The sequence below is a fragment of the Plectropomus leopardus genome, chromosome 12, assembly GCF_008729295.1.
Source record: "Plectropomus leopardus isolate mb chromosome 12, YSFRI_Pleo_2.0, whole genome shotgun sequence".
Classification (NCBI taxonomy): Eukaryota; Metazoa; Chordata; class Actinopteri; order Perciformes; family Serranidae; genus Plectropomus; species Plectropomus leopardus.
The window spans coordinates 2,912,429-2,937,911 of NC_056474.1; the positions used below are offsets into that span (position 1 = coordinate 2,912,429).

At 39.6% G+C, this 25,483-nt stretch overlaps 1 protein-coding gene across 1 annotated transcript in view; it reads left to right on the plus strand.

Moving 5' to 3' along the window:
* LOC121951188 (abl interactor 1-like) overlaps positions 1–25,483 on the plus strand; it is a 30,540-nt gene that overhangs the window by 1,545 nt on the left and 3,512 nt on the right. The window contains exons 2-8 of the mRNA XM_042497426.1: positions 2,531–2,698; positions 12,162–12,338; positions 17,539–17,642; positions 18,719–18,859; positions 20,478–20,578; positions 21,440–21,655; positions 24,087–24,176. Of these exons, the coding sequence (XP_042353360.1) occupies positions 2,531–2,698; positions 12,162–12,338; positions 17,539–17,642; positions 18,719–18,859; positions 20,478–20,578; positions 21,440–21,655; positions 24,087–24,176 (997 nt within the window). The remainder of the gene's footprint in view (positions 1–2,530; positions 2,699–12,161; positions 12,339–17,538; positions 17,643–18,718; positions 18,860–20,477; positions 20,579–21,439; positions 21,656–24,086; positions 24,177–25,483) is intronic.

The following is a 25,483-nucleotide window of genomic DNA, read 5'->3' on the forward strand; positions in this document are numbered from 1 at the left end:
TTTTTCTTTAGATTTTTGGCACCCCAAAAATTTGGGGAAAACTTAAAAATTTGGGTGATTTTGTTTCTTAAATTTTTGAAAGGCATGTTTTTTTTTTTAATTATCAAAATGACACCATTTATCATAGCCAAAAACTGTAAAAACAGAAAATATTATTGGATTTTCAAATATCTGAAGGTTTTTGAACACATTATGTGGGATGCTGAAATTGTGTTTGAATAGAATTTGAATCTTATATGTTTGGAAAAGACGCCGGGCAGTGAAGCAAGACCAAAAAAAATTGGGGATCTTGAAAAGTCATGGAAAAGTTTTGTCCATGACCATGTGTGGGAAACCCTTTAGTATTTGTGCATGTAGCTTATGAGAATAGTAAAATGCAAGGTGTTTTAGTAGTTTGCACATGTCCTTGGAAACATGAGTCGGCGTTTTCTCTGTGATAATGCTGAGTAAGCCAACAGCGTTTCCTTCTCTGACTCTGTTTTACAAACCGGCAGTTTAAGATCTGCACAGGACGGGCCGACCTGCAGGTCCCAGCAGACATCTGCAACAGATACTGCTGCTGCAGGTGGTTTGCAGGGTAGCAGGTGGGCAGGTGGTCCTGCTGTAGAGTGGTGTCATGGTGCAAGCTGTTAGCTTCCTGCTACCACACACAGAAACCAAAGTGTTGCCTGGTAACAGCCGGTATATCTTAGCCAATGTCATTGTGGCACAGTGTGTTTAGGGGATTCTACATTAGAGCTTTAAAAATAGGCAAAAAATAATCCTATCGATTGAACAGCTTAAGAAACAGCAGATCGAACTCAGTGGGTGAAAGTCTTTTATTGGAATGGTTTGACATTTGAAAAACTTGCTTTTTTTGACTGCATGAAACGATTGATATCACTCTTATATCTGTTCATTAGATGTGAAACTAGAGCTATGAGATGATTAGCTCATCTGAATAAATACAGGAAACAGGGAAATAGGTAGGGTGTTTCAGCACACGACTTCCTGCAAAACCACAACTTTTTTTTTTTTTTTTTTTCACATCTCTGTTTATGTAGTAGCATCTAGAGGTGAGGCTGCAGATTGCAGCTAAGTGAAACTTCTCTTGTGTGCCAAGCGTGTAGGAGAACTACAGTGACTGATGCAAAAACACAAATGGCTCGATCTAGAGCCAGTGTTTGATTTGTCCGTTCTTGGCTACTGTAGAAATAGCATGGCAGACTTGGTGGAAGAAGACCTGCTTCGTATGTAGTAAGGTTGCAAATCATAAGCACTTTTCTTAATTATTGGTAAAATTAACAATTGATTAATCGATGAATCGTTGTTTGAAAAAGAAAAACAGCTTTAAAACTTCTCTTATTTCAAACAATACCAGATAACATTACTCACAATACAAAACTCAAGCAATACTCACAGCTGTGTATTGCATATACTTTAACAGCATTACATCAGTTGATAGATTAAATTTCACATTCCGTTAAATTCTTAACGATCGTCGATTAACTGTTATCACCCCTCATATGTAGATATATACTTGTCCTTCTAAGGTAACAAAAATGCAAAGATTCTTGTTTTCAGGTGATTATACACCAGTGTTTAATCCACAGCATAGCTGCTGTGTACATGTATAAAACAGTGATGGTATTTATAAGTAAACTACTACTTGAATACGTCTCACTCCATGAGGCTTCAGGAATACCTTGGATGAGATCCAACTAGCACTGAAGTGGTCAGTCAATTTGTTGATCTAGTCACAGCAGGTAACATGGTAAAGATTTGCATATTTAACTGTATTTAATATCTATGTAAATTGAGGACTTGTGTTTTTTTTGGCGAAACAAATTAAGGTCCTTTAAATGTGCTTTCATACTCTAAATAAGGAAATTATTAATAACAAAGTGGAATGATTTCTAAAATAATTGCAAGTTGTAGTAATTCTGCTTCCAGTTTCTTGGAGAAGACTGGCAGTCCCTGTCGGAGTGGCTCTCTGTGCCGCGTCATTATCCCTGTTTTGTTTCCAAACTATAAATATGTCCATTCAGTCCCTTCGCTATTTAAAGGCATTCAGAAACAGATGGTTTGCGCAGCCGGGCAGAGATTTGGGATCCTAGGAAATGTCTTGGCATTCCTGCTCACTGAGCTCAACTCCCACCACGCACCTGTCCCGTGTCGTCCGTTCGAGTTGTTCAGAAGCTCTTGTCCAGTTCCAGGCTGCTTTGCATCCACAAAATAATTCCCTCTGAGAATCATGAACTGCAGTTCACCTCCCCTCAGATTGTAACGGGGCTGTGCGGTTTGAAAAAAATGACCCTGTCAAATGCAGCTCCCTGCAGAAATCTGCCCTCTCACTCCCCGCTCACACAACTGATTGGAGTAACAATGAGAGTGCAGCATTTCCTCTTGAGTTTTTTTCTTTTGGAGATTATACCTTACTTCCCTCTGCCAACCTTTCCATTTCAGCCACCCACACATCCTTCCACTGATTTTTCTGCGAGAGTTTTCTCTTCCCCTCCGTCCTTATTTCCTCTCTCTGTCTCTCTGTCAGGCTCAAGACAAGAAGAAGGCCCTGGAGGAGACCAAGGCCTACACCACCCAGTCTCTGGCCAGCGTGGCCTACCAGATCAATGCCTTAGCTAACAATGTGCTGCAGCTGCTGGACATCCAGGCCTCGCAACTACGACGCATGGAGTCCTCCATCAACCACATCTCCCAGGTACGCACCACAGAGCTCCAAGATACACGTTAGGACTGAAGCCAACCAAAGAAAATCTTAGCTGACTGAAATCCTACCTTCTCTTCAGCCAATCAATGGAGGAACAAAAATCTGCACGTTTTCTCTAGATTAACTGTTTTCACCGGCCGACTCATCCGGCCCGAATCAATAACATTTATTCTAATCATAGAAGTGTTAAACAGATTTCTATATGTAAAAAATGTATTTAAACATTCCTTTATCTAAAATTCTTAGTATATTTACAGAAATAATAAATTCAATCAAAGATTGCACTGGATTTAACTGTCCATGTTAAAAATTAAACTAACCGTTTCCTTTAGGTTTCCATTGCTATTTTAACCCATTGTTTGCAAAATACAATGTATCTACTTTATATTGACAATGTAACCCCTTCCTGCCCTCTCTCATGCCTCACTCCTTACCCGGATGTTTATTATTACTATGGCAACAGGTCTTGGCTTCAGCTAGCATCCACAGGCTAATTGTACACTCAAAGACTGTATATAAAGATGTACGACACGCCCCCACTTACCCCCCCGTTATGCTTAAGTGAGGTTAAAATATCCGAGATACAGGCATTTTCATCTTGTGCGGATGATGTCATTGAGAGCCGGAGCTTGCGCAGTAGTCATATCTACGGTGGGGGAGTTTCCGCACGTCCTACCAATTGCGATCAGCGCCGTTGAATGGGAGCACACCGATTGGCTGTCACAGCTGCCAATCATGGCGGAAAAGCCCCTTTTTGTAGAATTAAATAACTTATTAAAACCAAACTTTTTGTAAAAACAATCACTTGAACAAACATCAGAGTGATGAGAACTACCGTCAGTCATTTATTTGGCGTTTACTTTGAGTTTTTAGTTTGGCTTATGTCCATTCACTAATATAGAGGGAAGATCGAAATTGAAAAGTTACACTTTTGGGGAGCTGTCATGTTGTCCATCTGTATATACAGTCTATGTTTACACCATTTCTGATTGAGTTACTAATTTCCTCTGTTTGAATATATATCATGTTTTCGTAAGATGTCTCCCTTTTATCTGTTATTCTCCTGTTTTATCAGTTTGCAAACTCAAAACTTCTACCTGTTGTCTGTAAATCCACGATAATGTATATTTCTACAGCGTTCACGTCACACTCGCCTCCAAATTCTCATCTTTAACAGAAATACTGTTTTAATTCACTGATTATTTTCACTTCTTTCCATAGAGAGGAATTTTGATTGATCAAGGTGTAGCTTTGAGGACTGTCATCTGATGATTAAACACATTCAAGTACAATAAAGTACAAACCCGCTAGTATTATTTGAAGTGCACAATGACACATTCACACTTTATAAAGACAGACAGATACAGCAGGGGCATGGATCATGCTGGAGCTGCCAAACCTCCGCAGCCCCTCTTCAGTCCCTCTTGCTTCATCAGCAGTCCTCTCTCTGTCTCTCTTTCCCTCTGTGTGCGCTTCACACGGCCACCCTGCCTGTCAGCCAGTGAATGTCCCCGTCCCCTCCCTGTGTGCTTCATTAAGCCTGTCAGGGATGAAGTGAAATCCTGACGCCAGCTCTATCGCCTGGTTAGCACTTTTTTTTTTTTTTTCAGCTCCCGCTTCACTCTGCAGGCTGCAGGGTGGAGTACAGAGCGTTTAGTCTAATGAAGAACAACCAGAGTCTTTTAGTGACGCTTATATGGCTGCTGGTGGTTGATATTTCAGCTTCAGATATAGAGCCTTTGAACCACACTGATGTAAACACTTGACAGCACCCCAGTAATAAAACTGTTGAGTCAGCATGGTCAGTTAAAGGGACAGTTCACCCCCAAATTCAAAAATATTTCCCCTCTTACCTGTAATGCTATTTATCAATCTAGATAGTTTTGGTGTGAGTTGCTGAGCGAGATATCGGCCGTGGAGATGTCTGACTTCTCTCCAGTATAATGGAACTAGATGTCACTCAGCTTGTGGTTCTCAAAGTGCCAAAAAATACATTTCAAAAACTCAACAGCAATGCTTGTCTTTTGGTGTTGATCTGGTGGCGCTTCAGTAAGACTGGAATCAGGAAAATGTGTCTCCCTGAGGGACGCATTTATCAATCCACCTACAGAGTTACCGAGACGAAATCTTGCTTCCTTCTGCTGACAATGTTCTGCAACTCTGAGGATTGGTTTAAAGGTCTGTGGATTATCTTGAGTGACCGGGACATGATTTTGAGTTTTTATAATTAGAGTTTGTAAATATAATATTTTGGCACTTTGAGCACCACAAGCTGAGTACCATCTAGTTCAATTACATTAGAGAGAAGACAGACTTCTCTTCAACCGATGTCTACAACGCTCGGCAACCCACATCAAAACAATCTTGTTGGATAAATAGTTCCACGGGTCAGAGGACAAATATGTATTTTTTTATTTTTTTGTGAACTGTTCTTTTAACTATAGTTGGTACTGAGAGCTTTTGCCTAGAGCCAATCGAGGAGAGACGTACATTAACCCCCGTCTCAAACTGGGTATCGCACACAGATGGGCTGGAACACATCATATTGTCTGAATCCAGAGACGTTAATTTAAGGGTATCTGTGGGTCTTAAAGTGTCTTTATTTCAATTTTATAAAGATTATTATGCCTTAAAGTAATTAAATAGTCTTATATTTGAATTGAATTGATTTCCAGAAACAATTTATCAAATGTATTTTATCCATCTTTGAATTCTTTTTGTCAAAATGAGTCCAGCTCTTCTGCTTGAAGTCCACATTTCTGATTTCCCACCACTGAACCTATTAGTCTTTTTATTTTGACTTGCGCTGACCTTTTGGCAAAATGAAGAGTAACTTAACTCACTCTAGTAACCATACTCCAACAGGACTACATACTACTTAACCTTTATACCACCTGCAGTGCTTCAGTAAGAAAAGGATGATTAGTTAAAAACAATCAGCCTTAAAAGGTCTTAAAAAAGGATGAAAAATGTGATACCTGTAGACAAACCAAATTTCCTTTAAGGTGCGTCTGCAGGGCTTTGATTCATTATTTCATACTAGTATCCAAAAAAATAAATTTTAACTTTGCTTGCTCGTGCCAAGTGTTTTTTTGGCTTAGTCTGTGCGAACTGTTGCGACTTGAAAGAGTTAAAATGAGATTAGAAAGTGAAGGTAGCCAAACGCTGCTGCCAAATCCAAGCTCCATCTCCGTAGGATTTAAAAGCCCACAGCAGAGGAGGCTGTCTCAGAGTTCAACAAGAAATGCTACTAAAAGTAAAACGACAGCGTGTTTAATCAAAGCAGAGCTGTTGAAGCCGTTTCTCCTCTCTGTGCGAATCAGTTAACGTAAATGGTTGTGCTTAAATATTTGTGTGTGTTCCCTTAACCCAAACTGCTGCGAGGGATTCTGTTGTGATACGAAACACAAGCAGCTTCCCTTGAGTCTCTTTACTCCTCTTTTCCATTTCCTTGAGTCCTGCTGTTTGCCAGTTTGCTCTCTGATTCGTCTGCTGGTTATTTCTCAGAAGTTGTCATTAATCAGCTCAATGACCCACTTGTGTCTCTTTCTGCTCCATTTCAGCCGGTCAGATCCTCTCAAGGGCAGAATGGACCTAGAGTTATATCTGAGTGTAAATTAGGGCTGAGCGCCATTCACATTTGAATATAGCCACCCTGCACCCTAAGGCATCGGCTGATGAGGTACTGCTGCTGGTACCTGTAATCTGGTACCCAATGCTAGCATTTTGTTTGTTACTTTAGTTTTCTGTAATAGCAAGTGTAATTTTTGAACAAGGTGGAAGGGAGACGTAGTAGACTAAACCCCAATTCTGCTCCTGTGCTCTTTTCTAGTCAGACAAAAAGCTAATCCTCTGTCTATGTCTGTCTGCTTTTGTGTGTGTGTGTGTGTGTGTGTGTGTGTGTGTGTGTGTGTGTGTGTGTGTGTGTGTGTGTGTGTGTGTGTGTGTGTGTCTCCTCATCTAGCAGTGATAATATTAATAAGTTTCTTTATGTGGCACAATCCGTGCATGAAATACAACAATAAGTGCTGAACATAGGAAAACATAAAAACATTTGTAATAGGAAAAAGAAGATAAAATCGGATGATGAAAACTACAAAAAAATAACATCAAATGTAGTTGAAACTGCAGCCTAAGCTAAGATAAAACAAAAAAAACACATTTCAGAGAAGAGCAATGGTAAAAAGATGTGTCTTAAGATTTTGTTTGAAGGTTTAAACAGATCCTCGGCTATCGCTTAAATAATATAGAAGAGAAAATAGAGCGGACACCAAAATGACTGCAGCAGATCGGTGCTACAGCGATAGTTTTGGCTTGCTGAGAAGCTGACAGAGGAGTGCTTCCTCCTCCTGTCTGAGGTTCAACTTGGCCAGTCTGCGAATCTCTGTTGTCGGCCTTGGAGCTCCATCACTGGCTTTCAAGGCGGTTTTGGAGCCTCTGCCTCTTTTCTGAAGGGCATGACACACCAAGCCAAAATCTGAGAACTAGCGGCGATGAAAGCCCCCCTTCTGCGTCGCTTCACGACGCCGTGTTTTGATCATCTGACAGCAATTCAGCATGTATGTTCTCTTCTAGCGAGAAAGGAGATACCCCTTCATATCATCAGATGGTGGTCATTTGTAAAAGTTATTCAAAAAAGCCATTTATTTCTTTACACAACACAAAATTGAGAGAGCAAATCATATTTACTGTGTGTCAGTGAACAACAACATAAACAACTAAAGGAAACGTTTTCTGTTACGAGCTCAATGGCAGAAGAAAAACAATCTTTGTTTATATTTTAGAGTGATTTCATTTGCTGGTGGGCTTGACGGCTGAAAAAAAAAGCAGACTACCATGGGACATACCGCAGCGACGAGGGCCGCGGGGACACTGTCGGCCTGATGTGTCACGACTTGAATCCCGTCATTCGGGATCTCTCAAGTACCAGAATGCATCAAATAATTTAATGTGAACTGGTAGTCAGTTGGATTCTTAAAAGTGCCAAATCCTACTGTAAACTGAAAAAACAAACACACAAACAAACAAAAAAACAAACGATAAAGACACAGTTTTGAAGTTTCATTCATATCTTCAGAATATTCTGTCGAGTGTTGCATTGGCTTAATTTGTAGACTTGTTTCTGAGCCCAATATGAGATCACTGATGTATGAAATCACACATCTGCTGACACGCCTTAGAGTCTCAACACTACATCATATTTTCCTCATATTTTACAACACTTCAACAAGAGTAAAAAAAGTACAACTAGTTTTGTCCGTACTTCAGAGACTCATCATTTGCTAAAACACAGATTTATTAGGCTGAAACTAAGATATAGATCCAGCAGTGAAAACGACTGCTGTACCATCTGCTCTGAGAAACACGCTGCAGAGGCTGAGCAGACTGCCAGATGTGTATTACAAAAACAGATTACAAAAGAAAATGACATTGAGATAGTGCAGGAAGGGCAGACAGGGGTCTGTCATCAATGATTAGGTAACAGTTATTTGATGTTTCATGACGATTGCCTCACATAACTTCCTTTTTAAGTCTTCTACGTGCAGAAGAAATGCTGAAATATAGTCGTCACCTACAGATTTGTTCCATGCTTGCTGCACCGCTGCTTCAGTTTTTCTATACTGTTTATAGAGTCACACTTTAACAACATTATAGTATTGGGACAGAGGATTGGCTGTGACAATATTTGTTGTTTGGTAAAACTGCACATTTTAAATGATGTCAGCTTAAATGTGGTGACCAGAAATGTTCTCAGCATCTATCCCATCCCCATTTTACTTTCCTCATCGTTTCTTTTTGATCATGACAGCCCTGCAGAATCAGCTGCTAGTTTCACATACAGTATTTTTTTCTCTCTGTCTCATCCTATCTCAAACTGTCTGTGCCTTTGTGTCCTTTTGAGTTTTGGTGTTCTCGCTTTCTCTAATCTGCACTCCACCTCCACTCGCCTATCACTGGCAGGAAATAGGCGGGCCTTTTTGTTTTTTCTTATTTCCCAGCTGAAGCTAGGCGTGTCACTTCAGTTTCCTCTCCTAAAAAAAGGAGCCTAGCATGTCCTCTATATATATCTCACATGCAGAACATTCACATCGTACACAGTAGCAGTGGGAGCGGCATGCGAGGGTCAGCTTCATGACACACATCAGACTTTTCAATCTCTCAGTTGGATTCTTCATCTCCAGCGCTCAGAGAGAGGCGGTCGCAGCAGAGGAGCTGTCAGGTCGACTGAGTGAGATGGCTGAGTGGTGATTGATGCCTGACCTTGTTGCTGTGTGGGTCTTGTGCAAACATGAACTCACGTCTAGTCTACTAGTCTACTTGCCAGCAAAGCCAACCCAAAAAATGTTGAGTACCCCAGAGTTGTATGGTATAAATGTATAGTATGGGTCCCTAGCATTACAAAACTGCTGGATGCTCACTTTCATATATTGGGCAATTTGCACAATTTACCAAATTTGCATAAGTTTGCATAATTGCATATTTTGACAGTGCATAAGCAACTGCTTGGCCAATTGGGACATCATCCTGCTGGTTTTAGTGGTTTCTGAGAATGCTGAATCCATTTCTGACATGTACAATTTTTAAGTGATTTCAATTTATTTATATTATTAACATAAAATGGAAAGTATAGATAGTAAGTTAATTAAGTTTAATCCACACAATTCAGTTTACTCCAAAACATCTAAATTGAATAAAATTTCATCGTAATCAGCCCAACTGCAGTTAAAAAAAACAATTTGAAAATATCAAAAATGGATTCAGCATCCTAAATAATCCCCAAAGCCACCAAGCTAATGTTAAATTGTGTAAACTGCCTAACATATGCAAGTTAGCATTAGACCGTTTTTTTAATGCTGGGGACCAATACTATATTATATAAAACTTAGGGATGCTCAACATTTGCGGGTTCATAATAGGGTTGTATAAGCTGGCAAATAGACTGTACTTGCAAAACATGCATTCACATATACATTAAGCAGATCACAAATATATTACACATTTTCATGCTGAGAAATACAACTGTACACCTTTTGAACTCAACTTTCCCTATGTCACTGAAGGTTGACGAGGCGTAACTGCTTGGTGAACTCATCATAAAACACACTTCATTTAAAGTCGACAGAAACAAAACACCCATATTGTCTTGACTACTCTTGCAAGTAATCTAGTTAGTAAGTCCAATGTTCCAACAATCACCAGCTCCATTTTGGTCAAAATAAATCCTTAATTCACCAAGTTAGATGTAAAAAACATGCCGTATTCCTTTCCTGCTCGCCACCAGCTGTTTATAGTCCTGTAACTTCTCCCTCTACCACTAGCTATTGTTGTGTTTTGTAGCTCAGTTGCCTGTTCCACCAGTAGAAACTGAGCTCTGGTGGTGCGTGCTGCGCACAACATACAGTGAGTTCAACAGAAAGAGGAGCACATGTATTTATGATGGTATGGAAAAACATACCTCCAGTATTTCTAAACACACTTAAATACTGTAATACCATGATACCTCCCAAGCGAGGGGGAGAAACGTTATGTGCAGTGCGATTAACTACAGTCATGGATTCCTGTGTCTCACTCAAGCCTTCATAACACTCTTCTTCGAAGAGAGACATCATTTTCCTGAGATGAAGCCGTCTGTCCTCCCTCATTCTTCCCCACCTTTCATTCAGCCTCCCCTCCCTCCTGTAATCCCTCTCCCTCCAGTTTCATGTATCATTCATAAATTGAAGGCCAGTGCTAAGGCGCCTGCTGTGAATGGGTGCTGTGAGTGATAATGACTGTAATCGCAGAAGAAATGGAGGTCACTGGTATTTTCAATTACTCCTGGTGTGAGGGGTCAGAGGAGAGCTCCGTCAAATGGGCCCCAGGGTGTAGGCCAATAGAGCAAAAAGCTGGGTCAGTAGGAGTTCAGAGCATGAACCCATAGTGTGTGTCCAAGCAGTTGGAGGCTTGGGGAATTAAAAACCACAGAGGAATAAACTGGGTGAAGTTCAAAAAACCATGATTGTTGTTTTTAAAAAAATGTTTTTATATAGAAATAAATGATAATTTTGCTGCTTTGTGTTGCTAATTGATATCACAAAACATGCACTGACAGGGTCGGGGTATGAAATGCTTAGCTGTAATTGTAAAGTGTAGCAGGTATAAAATATAGAGCCAGTTTATACCTGGTATTAACATGCATCTTTGATGGTTAGATCACAAGTAGATAGCCTTAAATTCGTAAATGACCACCAAGACAGATTGTGATCCAATCACTTAAATCACTTGGAATTTGTGAATTTCCAGCTCAGCTCCTACAATAAGTCTAAATTACACTGTGTAAATACAATTGTTACATTCATACTGTTAAGTGCAAAAGATGCACCATTGAAGCCCATTCAATTGAACCATTCAAACTGCCATTTTTGATGCCACAGCCATCAAGACATACAAACATGCATTGTATTATTTCTGTTTGTCATTCTGGGCTTTTGCCTTGGAATTTGTCATTTCTGCTATTTTTCACCCAATGACATAATTTCTACCATATTTGGCATATAGAGGAAATGCATGTTATTTCTACTAGGTGCACTGTCACAATCAACGTTGCTGCAAATCATTAACATCCCAGTCTGTGATCATCTAAAAAAATATCTATTTAGCATGTCGTAAATTGAAAATAATTAATTTTTGTGTTTTTTGTAATCTAAAACATAGTTTCATCATGAAAAAAAAAATGGCATTTAAAGGATTGTAATTCTCATAATTAATATTTGAGATTTATGAGAAGGCCTTATGTTGGTTAAAAATTAACTCAATGAAAGTAGGAAATTGTTTTAATGTACAATATTTTCAAAGGTTTATTTTAAAAAATGAATTTTGTCCACAAAGAGATACGAGTGTGGGTGATATTATAGCAGGCCCTAAGGGTTAAATAAATACTATGTGCGGTAATACTAAATATGCTTATATTAAAAATTGGGACAATAAAAATAGGCCTCAAACTTAGCCCTGAGGGACTCCACAGGTGTTCTTATTCCAAACGGGGGCATGTTCCTGTTGCATCCATTTCATGATGGATGCTGAATGATTCTTCATGAATACCTCACTCTGCTGTTGCAGTGCTTAGCTGCCGTTATGAAAAAGAACAATTCTTGGAGGTATTTTATGATAAAATCTCACCAGGAAGGGGGAGGTAGGTGATTATGCCCCCTGAGCTCCTGGGAGGCTTTTAATGTGAAACAGATGGAGGAAGTATTGGGTTTGCATTAAAAGCAAATTAGTATAACAGGCACTGGGGAGACCTTTTAGTATATATAATATGATCCAATCTCTTAACAAAACAGGGCAAATTATAAATCACACATGTCTCAGATCATAACCTGTTTGAACTAAGTGCAATACATTTGTGTATTTGCAAATTTTAGGTCTGTTTTTTACCACCACTCATATCCTGCTTAATTTTTCTGTCTTGTAGACGGTGGATATCCACAAGGAGAAAGTGGCACGTCGAGAGATTGGCATCCTGACCACAAATAAGAACACCTCTCGTACCCACAAGATCATCGCCCCAGGCAACATGGAGCGGCCAGTGCGCTACATCCGAAAGCCCATCGACTACACACTGCTCGATGATGTGGGACATGGCGTCAAAGTAAGACGTTTGTTGGTCATAAACTCAAAATATAACCCTCATAGTTTGTTTTAGTGCAAATTAAACAGACTTTAGTGAAGGCAAACAGGATAAATCAAAATGTCTTTATTCACTGATATCAAGGGCATCTTAGTTTTTGTTCAGATACTGGTTTTTCAAAAAGCACTTCTGTTTTTCTTGCTTTTCACAGCCAGAGTGTTGCAGCTGAATCCCAAAGTCATTACCTTGATACATCGTCTCGATTTCCAGTGTTAATCAATTTTACTAGACAGGAAAACACATACTTAGCCGAATTCACACTTTGCACTTTCATGTGAACACGCCGACTGTCTCCTTTCATAATTCACTCACACTGCAAGTGCAAGCCGATCAATACATTGGCCTTTTAGTTAATTAAACACAGAAACACCTAGAAACACTCGCCCAAGAATGAGATATGAAGCTGGTGGCTGACTGTGGCTAAAAAAGCTGTGCTGGTGGTCAGAGGTTTTGTTCTGGCCCAGTAACAACTTCCGAAGCTGGAAGTTAATGAAAAAGTGTGTGTTTTTGTGTGGGTGTTGCATCCAGAGCGTGAACAAAAAGGACATCTTGGCCAAGTGCAGCTACTCACACCATCACATCCTCTACTGAATTGTGGGAAAATATTCTCTCAACCCTTTTCCGGCTCATTTTTCAATTTTTTATTCCCTCTCCACATGATCCATCTGCCTTCTCCTCTCCCCACTTTTTCTTCTTTTCCTCTTTTATATAACAGTCTGCTTTTTTGCTTGTGTGTGTGTGCATACACACAGTTATACGCATTGATTGCTGGTGTCACACATTTCCGCAGCTCGTTTGAGATGTCCTCTTCATGCCCAGCCCCATGTCTGTGTCTGTCGAGATAGTGGCCGTCCCCTGATTTTCAAACATCCGCTGATTCAAATTCAAAAGCCAGTGTTTCCTCCTCTGAGAGCTGGCTCGCACTGAGACAGATTTGGCATGGGCCGCTATGCAAATGAAGCATCATTCATGGATGCTGGAAATGATGGATCTCTGCAGAAATCAGTGCAGATCTGTGTCGATGCTACAAAATGTGTAAGCCTTTTTTTTCTTTTCAAACATACCTGCATAAACCAAAAAGCAGCACTTAAAAGACACAACTCAGACATCTGTAGTATCACTCATTTTGGGAGTCTTTGGGAAGCACCTTTAATTTAATAAAGCTGAGTTATTCTGATGAGGGTTGTAGAACTGTGGCGTTGTGTGCAGTAATTAAGGGTAACTTAACAGAGTGATATCCCTTATTACCGCCATTTCTGTTGGTTTGCAAATCACTTCATTTATACATATTTCACTGCTTTATAAATAAGCTTCATTGTTATGTCACAATTGGTGTATTGCGGTTGTAAATGACAAATATGACACCGTTTTAAATGGGGATGGGAATTAAAAACTGGCTCAAGTTGAGTACCAGTTTCAATTTGTCTGATCCATAGAAATCATATGCCTCCGAGCTTATCAATTCTTTGATCGATGCCAGCATGTTTTTCTTTTGGTTGTTCATTGCAAAACAGGGGGCGGGTTTCCATTAACCCTCAAATTGCAAAAATTGAAAATGAGAATATAAAATACACCTAATGGAAACACGTCAGTTTAATAAAAAAAAAAAGAAAAATCACAAAAAGTTTTTTTTACCTGCATGAGGTGGTATTTCAGGCAATTCAAAAAAGCCATATTTCTCACTAACTTCAGAAGAAGCGAATCATCCGGAAGTTTTATAGCTGCAATTCTTCTCTGAAATTGTCGACTGTCCCCTCCCAGAAATCTCTCATACATGGCCGCTCCCACGTAAAAAGAGGCTCACCTTTCCATTATCGCTCCATAACACACCCGCCGTTGCCTTCGATAGGATAGTGTTGTAGCTGCAATGGAAATAAACCTGCTAATGTTTCCTGATTGTAATCACGACTTTGGGAGGCCGTCATGTGCCCGTAACTCATAAATACAATATTTCCGAGGAGCATGTGAAAGCAGCAATAAACAGACTTTTTTATACGTGCAGCTCTTGTAGACTGCAAAATACATCTACTGATTTATATATGTATCTTTTACAATGTAAATCAATGGAAAAACGTCTTCATGGCTTCAATGGCATCGGTGACAGATTCAGACGTAATCCCACATTTGGTATCTACAAAAATTGAATTCAAAGTCAGGCGCACTACCTTCTCTGTGTTTTACCTAAAGTTGAATATTTTTAAACTCTGCAACAACAATAAAAATGGCAAACATGCTGCAGAATAGAGCTTTGCGCCTCGTCACGCTGTTGGCATTTGTAGCATAATCTCTCAAGAAAAAACAGTTGTGGAGGTTGCTGCCATCCCCTGTGGTTGGCTTGTCAGTAGCAGACTTTTACAATATTGTTATCACGACATCGCTAAGGGTTAGATCATCATATCAGAAAGGAAGAAAACTTGTGGGGATTGGAGACTCCCTGGCTACTGGTTCATTTCAAATTCTCTGTGATTTCACTGTCTGGCCTTTTATGTGTGTGTGTGTGTGTGTGTGTGTGTGTGTGTGTGTGCGCGCGCGTTTGTGTGTGTGTGAAGCTGCATTTTCGGTCATGGATGTGCATTTGTCTGGCTGGGCGCAGACAAAAATGCATATCAGATTCCATATTTCTCCCCCAGAACACTTTCTCCAGCTCACACACGTCTGTGAATAATTTATTGATATCATTTCATACTTCCTCAGACGTGAGACAGAAATGCACCGTGTTGTGGGAAGTGTATTAATGCATTTGTGTGGATATTTTTGTCGTTGTATTTGCATCTGCGTACATACGCATGGTTATGCTGTGTGGGGAAATGGCAGCTTATTAGCACATCCTTACAGCCTATTTCCTCCTGGCTGTGGTGGATTCCCTCAAGCGTTTAAGGCGTGATCATCGCCCCTCAGCCTTTCAGCCACATAACCAGGGGAACTCACCCATGGATAGATGGGAAGTTTTCGAGCACGGAAAGATCCATTCACACATTTACGGATGACTGTGCTCACCCCGTCACCTTTAACAGCCTTTATTGGCATTACTGGCAGTAACCAGGGTGACATCGTTTCAGCCACATTACAGCCACTCCGACAGTCTGAACACCTCGCCGCTGTTATTTATGACCTCGCTGTGCTTTACTGCCTCGTCTTTTTTTTTGTTACTGAGTGAAACACATCAGCGCAGCCGCATGTAGCTCACACACTGCTCATTACTTCTAGTGCATCTAGTGATTTAAGTGATTCTCTTTCTGATTACAGTCTATTACACAAGTCTAGACACTGAAACAGACTCAGCTTCACTGTGTGTATGTGATGGGGTGATTTCACCTTTTTCTGCTCCTTTTTTCCCCAAAACTTTTGTTTACAAAGTGGAACAACAGGAAGTAAATTCTTCCTCTTTGCAGCATAAAACCTAAACTGGGTTGTTTGTTGTGGGTTTTGTTTGCGGCCGGCAGGTTTCAAGAGTGTAACTACAGGTGACTGACATTATAAGAGAAGAGGTTTATTTTAACCGGTAACATGCCAAATATCAATGAATGTTTAATAAAATGTGACTGAATGTTAATCAATTAGTAATTTAAGTTAGTGGTCAACTAAATAACATCATGTGACATTTACTTAAATGTAACAATGTGCTGCTTTTCTTTATTTTATATCATTTTAATATGAATTTCTTTAGATTTTGGGCTTTCGGTTGGCAAAACAAGCAGTTTGAATATGCTTCTTTGGGAAACAATTTTCTGCTTCTTTTCCTGATAATTTATAAACTAAAGTGATTAAATAATATTGAAACCATCATCAGCTTCAGCCCCTTTGGTTCGATGTAACTGTTGATTCATACACTCATTTTTACACCTGTATGTTTCCGTATACTTGATTACTGTCTTTGATATTCAGCTCCCTTTCTTTTCTTCCTTACTTTGCTCTTCAGGATGCTCTTTTAATTTTATCCACTGTATATAAAAATGTATTAATGAAGACTAGATGGGGTTCATACTGGTACACTAAACTCACTTTTTTAACCATTAACCAATGAGCTTATCTTGTTTTCTGTCTTCTCTTTTTGCCTGCTTGCACTCAGTGGCTTAAGGCCAAGGTAAGAGATGGTTGTCTTTCTCTTCTTTTTGTCATGTAATGTAAAAAAAAAGAAAGAAAAAACTTGCCAAGGTATCCATGCACCCATGAAACACATCTTTCATTTGTAAAAACTTGTACAAGAACGTGGAACAGGAATAGGAAGTTTCTGTTTTCACATTCACAATGTCACCAGTTTTCATTAAAAGGGAAATGTTGGTATTTTTGTAAAGTGGACCCTAATGTCTTATGTCTCTGTGTCTAAGTTACTAATGGCAACAATGGTTATTGAAATTATTTAAACACAAAAACGGGAAAATAAGGCCTATTTTGAAAAATAACATAGTTACCCTTTAACTTTTTCAACTTAACTATTTCCATTATAAACCTGGTGAGAAATACCAAAAATTTAATTTATTCAATCACTTATTTGATAACCCAGTGTTTTATTTTTTATAATGTCATTTTTTTTGTGATAAAATTTTTATTTAGTTTTATGCAGAGTATATATAATTTATATGATAAATCATTCATACATAGATGCATCTCATCCATATGTGCCTATATGTTTTACAAATTTTGCTGGTATTGATACTCCAGAAGTAAAATTGACCTTTTATTTAACTCTTCGTATTTGGGGGTTTCCACCTCTGTATTAGCATTTTTTTATTGTATGTAAAAAACATTTAAATGAAATATTATATTTAGAATTTACTCTCGTAACACATATTCCTATATCCCTTTTATATCTTCATCCAAGTACTGAGTGACATCTCATTTTACATGCATAATTTCTCAACAGTCACCCACTAAGTGCCTCCTTCTGTTCTCTTTCTCCTTTCATATCAGTCTTTGTCTCCTGTTCTGTGTCTTTGTATTTGTCTGTGGACAGAAAAGCCTTTGTGCCAGTGTTTCTCCAAAGAATTGTGCCTGGTTGGAACTTCAGATGAGATGCTCATTTGAAACTAATTCAAGTTTGGCTCGATCATTATGGGTTTAAGTGACTCCTCGGCCTTAATATTCATTGGCAGGGGAAACACTGGTGTCAGCTCCTCAGATGATACAAAAGCAGCATTTTAACTCGTCTTTGCTCTTCCAGCAACATGGGAACAATGCGGCAGGAAGAGGAGGGACGCTTTCCAGGACCACCCCACCCACACAGAAACCCCCAAGTCCCCCCATGGCAGGTCGTGGTACCCTGGGGTAAGGACATACAGCCGTAATAGTATTTTTTAACACGTTCCCCACCAGAGTATTAGGCTACTACTAAGTTGCCAGCCAGCATCAGCATTTTTGGTCATATTTACTAATCTTTCAAGACCCCAAGAATATTTTGTGTTTCGAATATATAAACAATGAATACAAAAAAACTAAATTGTATTCCAGCTTCCTCCATTCCTTTTTTAGCAACACCTGAATTTGTGCATTTTCATTTTACCCCTTCCCCCTGGCAAAAAAAACATATGGGGCAAAAAATGGAGAAAATCACTTTTTTGTCAAAGAAAATCATTTTCAAGTCTTTTTTTCCCCCCTCTTATTTTCTTATGTCAACTTGAATTGAACAAAAATTATACTGAAAATAATATCTTGTTCGAGCTTATAGAGTGGAACAATCCCCAAAATGTCAGCAAGCAAGGGCTTTTTTGCAAACTCTGCATATTTACATATCGTTCTGCTTGTTGGGAGTTGGCAGGAATCATACAGTCAGAGATCAGTTTATTCTTTCAACATAACCAGGTAATAAAGTCACTATAACCAAACCCACACTGCGGGCAGTGTCTCCTCTCGTCCTGCCTGTCACCGTCTCACACACACACACACACAGACTGAGGGAGACGCTGTCCTGATGGCCACTGACAGCGGTGCTCTGCGGTTATTGTGAGCAGCGAGCATGAGAATAAATGACAGTATATTTCCTCCTCGTTCCCTGATGATCTGAATAAGTTGCTAAATGAGTCTCTTGTTGCCTTTAAAAAATATTACATCACTAAGACGGTCTGAAAAGACACTAATAGTGATAAAGTCTTCAAGTTAGCAGTCCTCTCCTCCTGTTACTTTGGGATCGTCTTGCTCGTTGTTTTGGGACACAGAAATGTTTGTTCTCTCCCCTACAGTAAGATCATTAAATGACTGTTGTGTTGTAAATGACAGAAAATCTCATCAGTGGTGGGGAAAGTGTTAAAATGATTTTGATTCTTCTCATTCTGTGTTTGTATTCCTTTACAAACAGAAAAAACATTGATATTGACTGTGTTTTCTGTCTGTTTATCTCTGTCCAGGCGTAACACTCCCTACAAGACCCTGGAGCCGGTGAAGCCTCCAGTGGTGCCCAATGACTACATGACGAGCCCGGCTCGACTGGGCAACCAGCACAGCCCTGCACGCACAGCCTCTCTCAACCAGAGGCCCAGGACACACAGGTAGAAATGACGCCTACAATTATCATCAGAGTGGAGACCAACCTGACAACAATTCACATTAAACCAGACTTCAACAAAAAACCTGGAAACATGCAGTGTAAAATAGACATGTAGCTAGAGCTGGATGATATGGCTATATCGTGTTACATAATATATATCAATATTTTGAAATCTCTAAACTACTGTTAACGACTAAAATACAAAATTATTAAATGATCTACAGTTACAGTAGCTACTGCCATAAAATAAATGCACATAAACTACTGTTATGATAAAGTTTAATAAAATGCTTTTAAGATTTTAAATAAAGTATAAAGTTAAATGGTGATCTTTACAACTAAATGGACTTTAACCATTGTTAATTAAATTGTTGACACCCGTGCCTTTCCTGCTGCGACACGTCAACATGTCCTCTGAGAAAACAAACCTTTACCTGTGACTTATTTCACTAAAGGCTCTAAAAGCCACATTTTCCCCCACAAGTGTTTTCAGTAGACTGTGTGTGCATGCACAGACGATGTTTATTGATTGACCTTTCTTATCATCCCCACTTTCATCTTAGCTTCTGTTAGGGTATTTTACTTTTATGTATAGCTTTAAATTTGCAACAGACCCACAGATCCTAATCCTGAGAGGACACATAATCTGTCAGATCGGGTGAAATAAAAACCTGTGTGGGTGCACTTGGCTTTTAAATTGTAATATTTAATCTTCAACTGCTCAGTTATATCTGTAATTACTGGACAATTTTATTCTCTTAAGCCCTGTTCGCACAGGACTAGTATTACCTGGGGACTTCTGGTAATTTGTAATAATTGTGGAGGTCATCTGTTATTTTAATCCCTTGTAAATTTGCCATGTCCATAATTAGTTAAGTAAAAGCTCCATAGCAAATTACTTACCATATTTCTATATTAGTCCCATGTCAATTGGCATCTCTGTGATATGGGGTTGTATTTTTTTGTCTAAGCGCCCTCCTCTCTGCCGCTTTACCTTTTTGAGAAATATGGAGGCTTCCTCTGCAATTATAATGAAAGTTTTGACAGCATTTTGGGTCCAAATTCAGCACTTGTCGTGCGAGAAGTGGATGGTTCACAGAGCCTTGACATCATATCTAGCTTAAAATGTGAGAAAATTTTAGTAAAATACAGACTTTGCCTATAAAATTAATTGTCTCCAAGCTTATCTGCTATTGCTTGCTTATGATAACTACACTAATATTTCCAATTCAAAGTGATAAATTATTTGTTTAATGTACAATCCAGCAATTATAGACAAAGTGTAACAGCTCCTGTTAGTCTGAGCCTTTGAGATTTGAACACGGTCCCTGTAGCGTTCAGAACAAGGCTTGGCTCTCGTTTTGTTGTTGTTACACTGTGTAACTGTGAATGTGACTGTGTGCTCCCAGATTAGTGCCCAGTATTCATGTGCGAGTGTGCCAGACGGTGCACATCCACAGAGCTGTGAATCTGTTGCCACAGTGACGAGAACATTGTTATGACAGAATGACATATGAGGGAATAATGATGGGATGTCAAACACTGTCGTGTAATTAAGTTTGTCTCGCACATCCTCTAATGATCACCACAGAGACTCGTCTCTCTCCCTCTCTCTGCAGTGGCAGCAGTGGTGGAAGTGGCGGCAGGGAGAACAGCGGAGGCAGTGGGGTCGGTATCCCTTTAGCAGTTCCCACTCCGTCCCCTCCCAGTATGGGGCAAGGTGAGTCCCAGCAGCTGTGACCTCACTGCCCATCACAGGTGTTCGCTCTGCCGTTTTACAGTTATGGATTTTTGCAGGCTCTTTATATTCTCCATTATTGTCCTGGGCATTTTGTCTCACTCAACATCATCACATTATTTCAAATGCAGACAGATAATACTGTGACAATAACAATTTCTTGAGAAAAATAGTTCCACTCATAAAATTTCACTTAATATTAAAGACATTTTTATAAATCCAATAACAATTGTCAGCATTTAGCTTTATTCAGGCCTTATTTTAGAACCTTAGCTTGTTTGGTAACCTCTTAACTCTTGACATCAGTTTTGCTGCATTCAGATGCCTTTCACAAGCTTTTTAACCCTTGAAAAAATGAGCAAAGTGATATAATTTTATTTGAAAAAATGTAGGGAAAAAAAGGCAGTGACCAACTTGGCAAATATTTGCCCCAGAAATTTTAAGAAATTAGTAATAAGTGAAAAGAAGGTGACCTCAAAGTTAGTTGGGAAACATGTCTGGAAAGCAATATTTATTATTAGTACTAATTCATTTGAAAATTATAATGAAGAAAATATGACACATTTATTTTAAAATAAACCAACATTCTTGCGGGTCAGTTTTTTGCTTTTCTCTTTTTGCTCATTTTCATAATTTTCTTTCCTAATTTCTTTAAAAAATATTAATGTGATTAAGAATAAATTATCAGTGTTTTTGCATTAAAGGTTTTTTTTTAATGTAGGTTATTTGATGTTTGATGGTGTTGACTGAAGTAAATCAAATGTAAACCCTTTTATTATACCAAAAGTGACTCCTCAGGCTGAGATTTTAGTGTTATGAGCCTTTATCTCTCCTCTCCTGCAGTGGCGACGTCCTCAGCCTCAGTGCCCCAGGGCCCCGGCTTGGGCCCCATACCAATGTCCCAGTTCGGCACCATCTCCCGCCAGATCTCCCGTCACAACTCCTCCACCACCTCCTCGGCCTCTATGGTGTCGGCCACTGGCACGTACCGCCGCGCGCCCTCCGTCTCCTCCCAGCAGCCTCACATCAACGGAGGTCCTGCCTACCCACAAAACTCCGGTAACTCAGGTCTAATACGTGTTTTCATCAAGAACGTTTGTATTTTATAAACAGTGTGCTGCACTTATTGTCAGGGATAGTTGGTCACGCTATTTAGGTTATTGAATTATCATATTAAAAAATCATTCTTTTTTTATTTATTTTTAATAATAATTATAAATAGTCTTACTGACCACTGCTGTCTACAATGCTTCCTCTGTTAAAAGGTCAATTTTAACCACCTCCTCAACTATCGTCTCTTTTGTTGTTGCCAGAAACTTTCGTCTCTACCCTCTAGTGCCATCTGTTGGCTGTATCAATGTTATCATATATCACGCATAAAAGTATGAGGGCAGGGACGTTCGAAACGGATACATCTATTTTTGGCACATAAAGGGAGCTAAAAAGAGCCTTTACAGTAGATAAAGCAGAGATAAAGGCTGTATAATTGTATCATCCGTTCTTGACTATTGCCAGTGTTTTTGAGTCCTCTGGGTCTAAAATATATGCACGGGCTAGCCCCTTCCAGAAGTTAATGAAAATTAATTATGAATGATAATTACTGATGTCAGGGTTGTTGAAACCTTCCCACCTCAGCCCTGCTGTGCACAGTGTTTCATTACATTAGTAATTGAGTTATGACATTATTGTTTTAGTCAGCTGGAGGGGGCTTCTCGTTCAGGAGACACGACACTTACAATAAATAGCTACCAGACAAGGGGAAACCCAGGACATATGCATATTTTCTGTCAGAAGAGTAGAATTTATTTTGGCAGGCATCACTCTGAGCCATTCTCCTCTAATGGCTTCTTCCTCTCAAAGGACGAGCGTCTTCCTTGGCACAGAAGGAGGAGGATGTCTGTCTTGTCTGAGAGAAGAGAGACAATGATGCAGAGCCGCATCAACCAGGGACTTAAACTGGGACATCATATGATCTCTGTGATGTCGACTCATTGAAATTTAATTAAAGTGAAAGATACATTTGTATTCCTGGCGAATGTAATGGAGGTTTTTACAGAGCAAAAAGCTAGTTCCGGCACCTGAGGGAGCTCATTGATCTCAGGAGGCGTGCTAAAGCTGTGGATGGATGTGTGTCTGTGGAGAGGACAGGGTGGAATAAAAAGACATTACTGCCCAGCGAGATTACAGACGCTCCTCCATTACATGTGATTCATGAGTCAGACCTGGCGTGCATGTGCGTGACATCATGTCTTTGAGTGAGGACAGCTGTGTTTGTCTTTGTCTATTCATGTACCTCCTGTTTTAAAACAATACAGCAAAAACACTGTCAGAGGCAGCACATGGAGATTTTAGGAATGCTGTGACATTCAGTAAAACAGGGACACTCAGCTTACTTTGCTTGTGGGACACTTTTGCAAAGTGACACTCGCAGCAACCCCAAATATGTGTCTATGATTTTAGTATTTTTTCAGATTTTATGATGTTTCTATAACTTTTGGAATTTTGGATTTTATTACATCTCTAGGACTTAAACACATTGCTAGGATTTTAGGATATTTCTAGAATTTTAGCACATTTCTGGGATTTGGGCACATTTCTAGAATTTAAGGATGTTTCAAGGATTTTAGAACATTTTTAGGATTTTAGGACATTACTCTGGATTTAGGATCTTTCCAAGATTTTAGGATATTTCATGGATTTTAGAACATTTCTTGGATTTTAGGACATTTTTAGAATTTTAGGACATTTCTCAGATTTAAAGACATTTGTAGGATTTGAGGACATTAGAGAACATTAGGACGTTTTCAGAACATTTGATGCTGTTTTATGCACTTTATGTACACTAAAAGTACAAATTACACATAGTTCCCTGTGTGACTCACTTTATATTTATTTTGAATTAGAAATTGGGCCGTAAGTTAAGTATCACTGCAGTGAAGGGTGTGATTGAACCGAATTTTGCTCTTGATCCAGATATACCACGCACCACTTTCTGCATTTAATGATATAAGAGAAGCTGCAGCTCTACCTGAAAGTGCTTTGGGATCTCTGCTTTGTTATTCCTACCACACAGCCACTGAGCTGCGTCTTGCTACCGTCGTGATTTTGGGTCTGTGTAGTGCTTTGCAGCTCTCAGACTGTGGCTACAGCCTTTGCTTTTGATGCGAAATGGATGCTGATGAGGTAGATTCTCAGACTGAGATGAGACGAATGCCTCTTTAGCCCAGCTTGAAAACTGCAGCACAAAAGGACACTGATTGGAGATGTGTAAATGAGTTGCTCAGCAATGCTTCCTGCACTGTTTCGCTCACTCACAGGCTTTTTGTTTTCTTTTTTTATCCTCTCTTTTTTCCATTCTGTGTTTGGACTTCATCTCCTCTGTTGTGTCTATTTGCTCTTCTCTTGTCATTGTCTGTCTCCCTGCCCACCACCTCCGTCGCTCTCTGTCTCTCTGCTGCTTTGTCTGCCTCCCTGGGTGTTGTTGCTCCAGTGTCTGTGGCTCCTCCGCCTCCTCCTCCAATGGTCCAGCTGACCCCACAGATCCCTCTGACCGGCTTTGTGGCCAGAATGCAGGAGAGCAGTAAGTACACATGCATGCACACTCTCATAAGTACATATGCATGCATGAGTACAATCAGATCCACTGTATGAACTACACACGAGCAGGGCCCAACAATAACTGCTGAAATAAACAGGGCACGGATGCAACACGTCACGTAAGCCAGCTGGGATTTTATACCTGCTCCACAGTGTTCGGCAGCGTCCGTGGTCAGTGTAGCAGTGTACTGTCAGTGTTACAGTGTCAGTGTAAAGTTAATGTATTGAGTAACATATATTATAAATCTCTTATTGACCATAATTTACTCAAATCACAGTTTTCTCTGAAGTGAGAAAACCTACAGCAGCCAAAGACGTGTAACCAGGTGTTCAATAAGCCAGCATTAGAAATGAAGTAACAGATTGGTACAATAATCATCATCAAATGTGTTAATTTGTCTCGGTACAGATTTTAGGTCATATTGCCAATATTTAGGTCTCAATGTGTGTAAGCATAACTTTGAAGAGACACCTTTTCATCACATCTTTTATCAGTGCTTTCCACACACTGCTTCACTTTTTACACTCTTCTCTGTGGCTTGCTTCACTCGGCACACCTTTCCTTGCACTGTATTCGGGGGTCGAAGGGGGAGCACACGCCCCTCGGATGACCGTCTGTTGCCATGGTGATGGATCACTGAAAGCGTGCGTCCTGATCTTTCTGTCCGCTGAGGAGAGAAATGTGACCTGATGCCGTGTCCTGATTCACCATCCGCCTGTCTGCAGAGATGCAGCCGCGTGGCGATCTGACTGTCTGTATCTGTCTGGTGAAACACAACGGCAGGCTGCCGTCACACGAAACTGAAGCACACTGCTGGATATGAGTCATACAGTCTAATAAGGAACAGCTTATGCCTTAAAACAGGCACATTAGCACATTTTTTATAAAGAATTGTAAACCTTTAGTAATCAAGCCTCTGTTTTTATTCTTCTACACAGCCAGTTTCTGGAAAAACTTTCTCAGTAGAGACTTTTTCTTTTTACATTTCCTGCACCAGAAATGGAGATTAATATGTAAATGCAGGAAGAACTGGGTAGTTAGTATGACTAGCACTTTCTGCCTGGATCGAACAGACAAAGAAAAGAGTGCCGCAGTTAAAATGAGGTCAAGGCACTGAACACACAAATGTTTCACAAGTGCAAAAACATTACAGCAATGGACTGAGAAATGTTGATATCACATAAAACTGGGTTTCCAGACATGCTTTTTTAATGCATTTATAATAGAGAATGTCTTGCTTTTTCTGTCTGTAATAATAGTAAATTACAATACAGGCAGGTTTTTTTCTA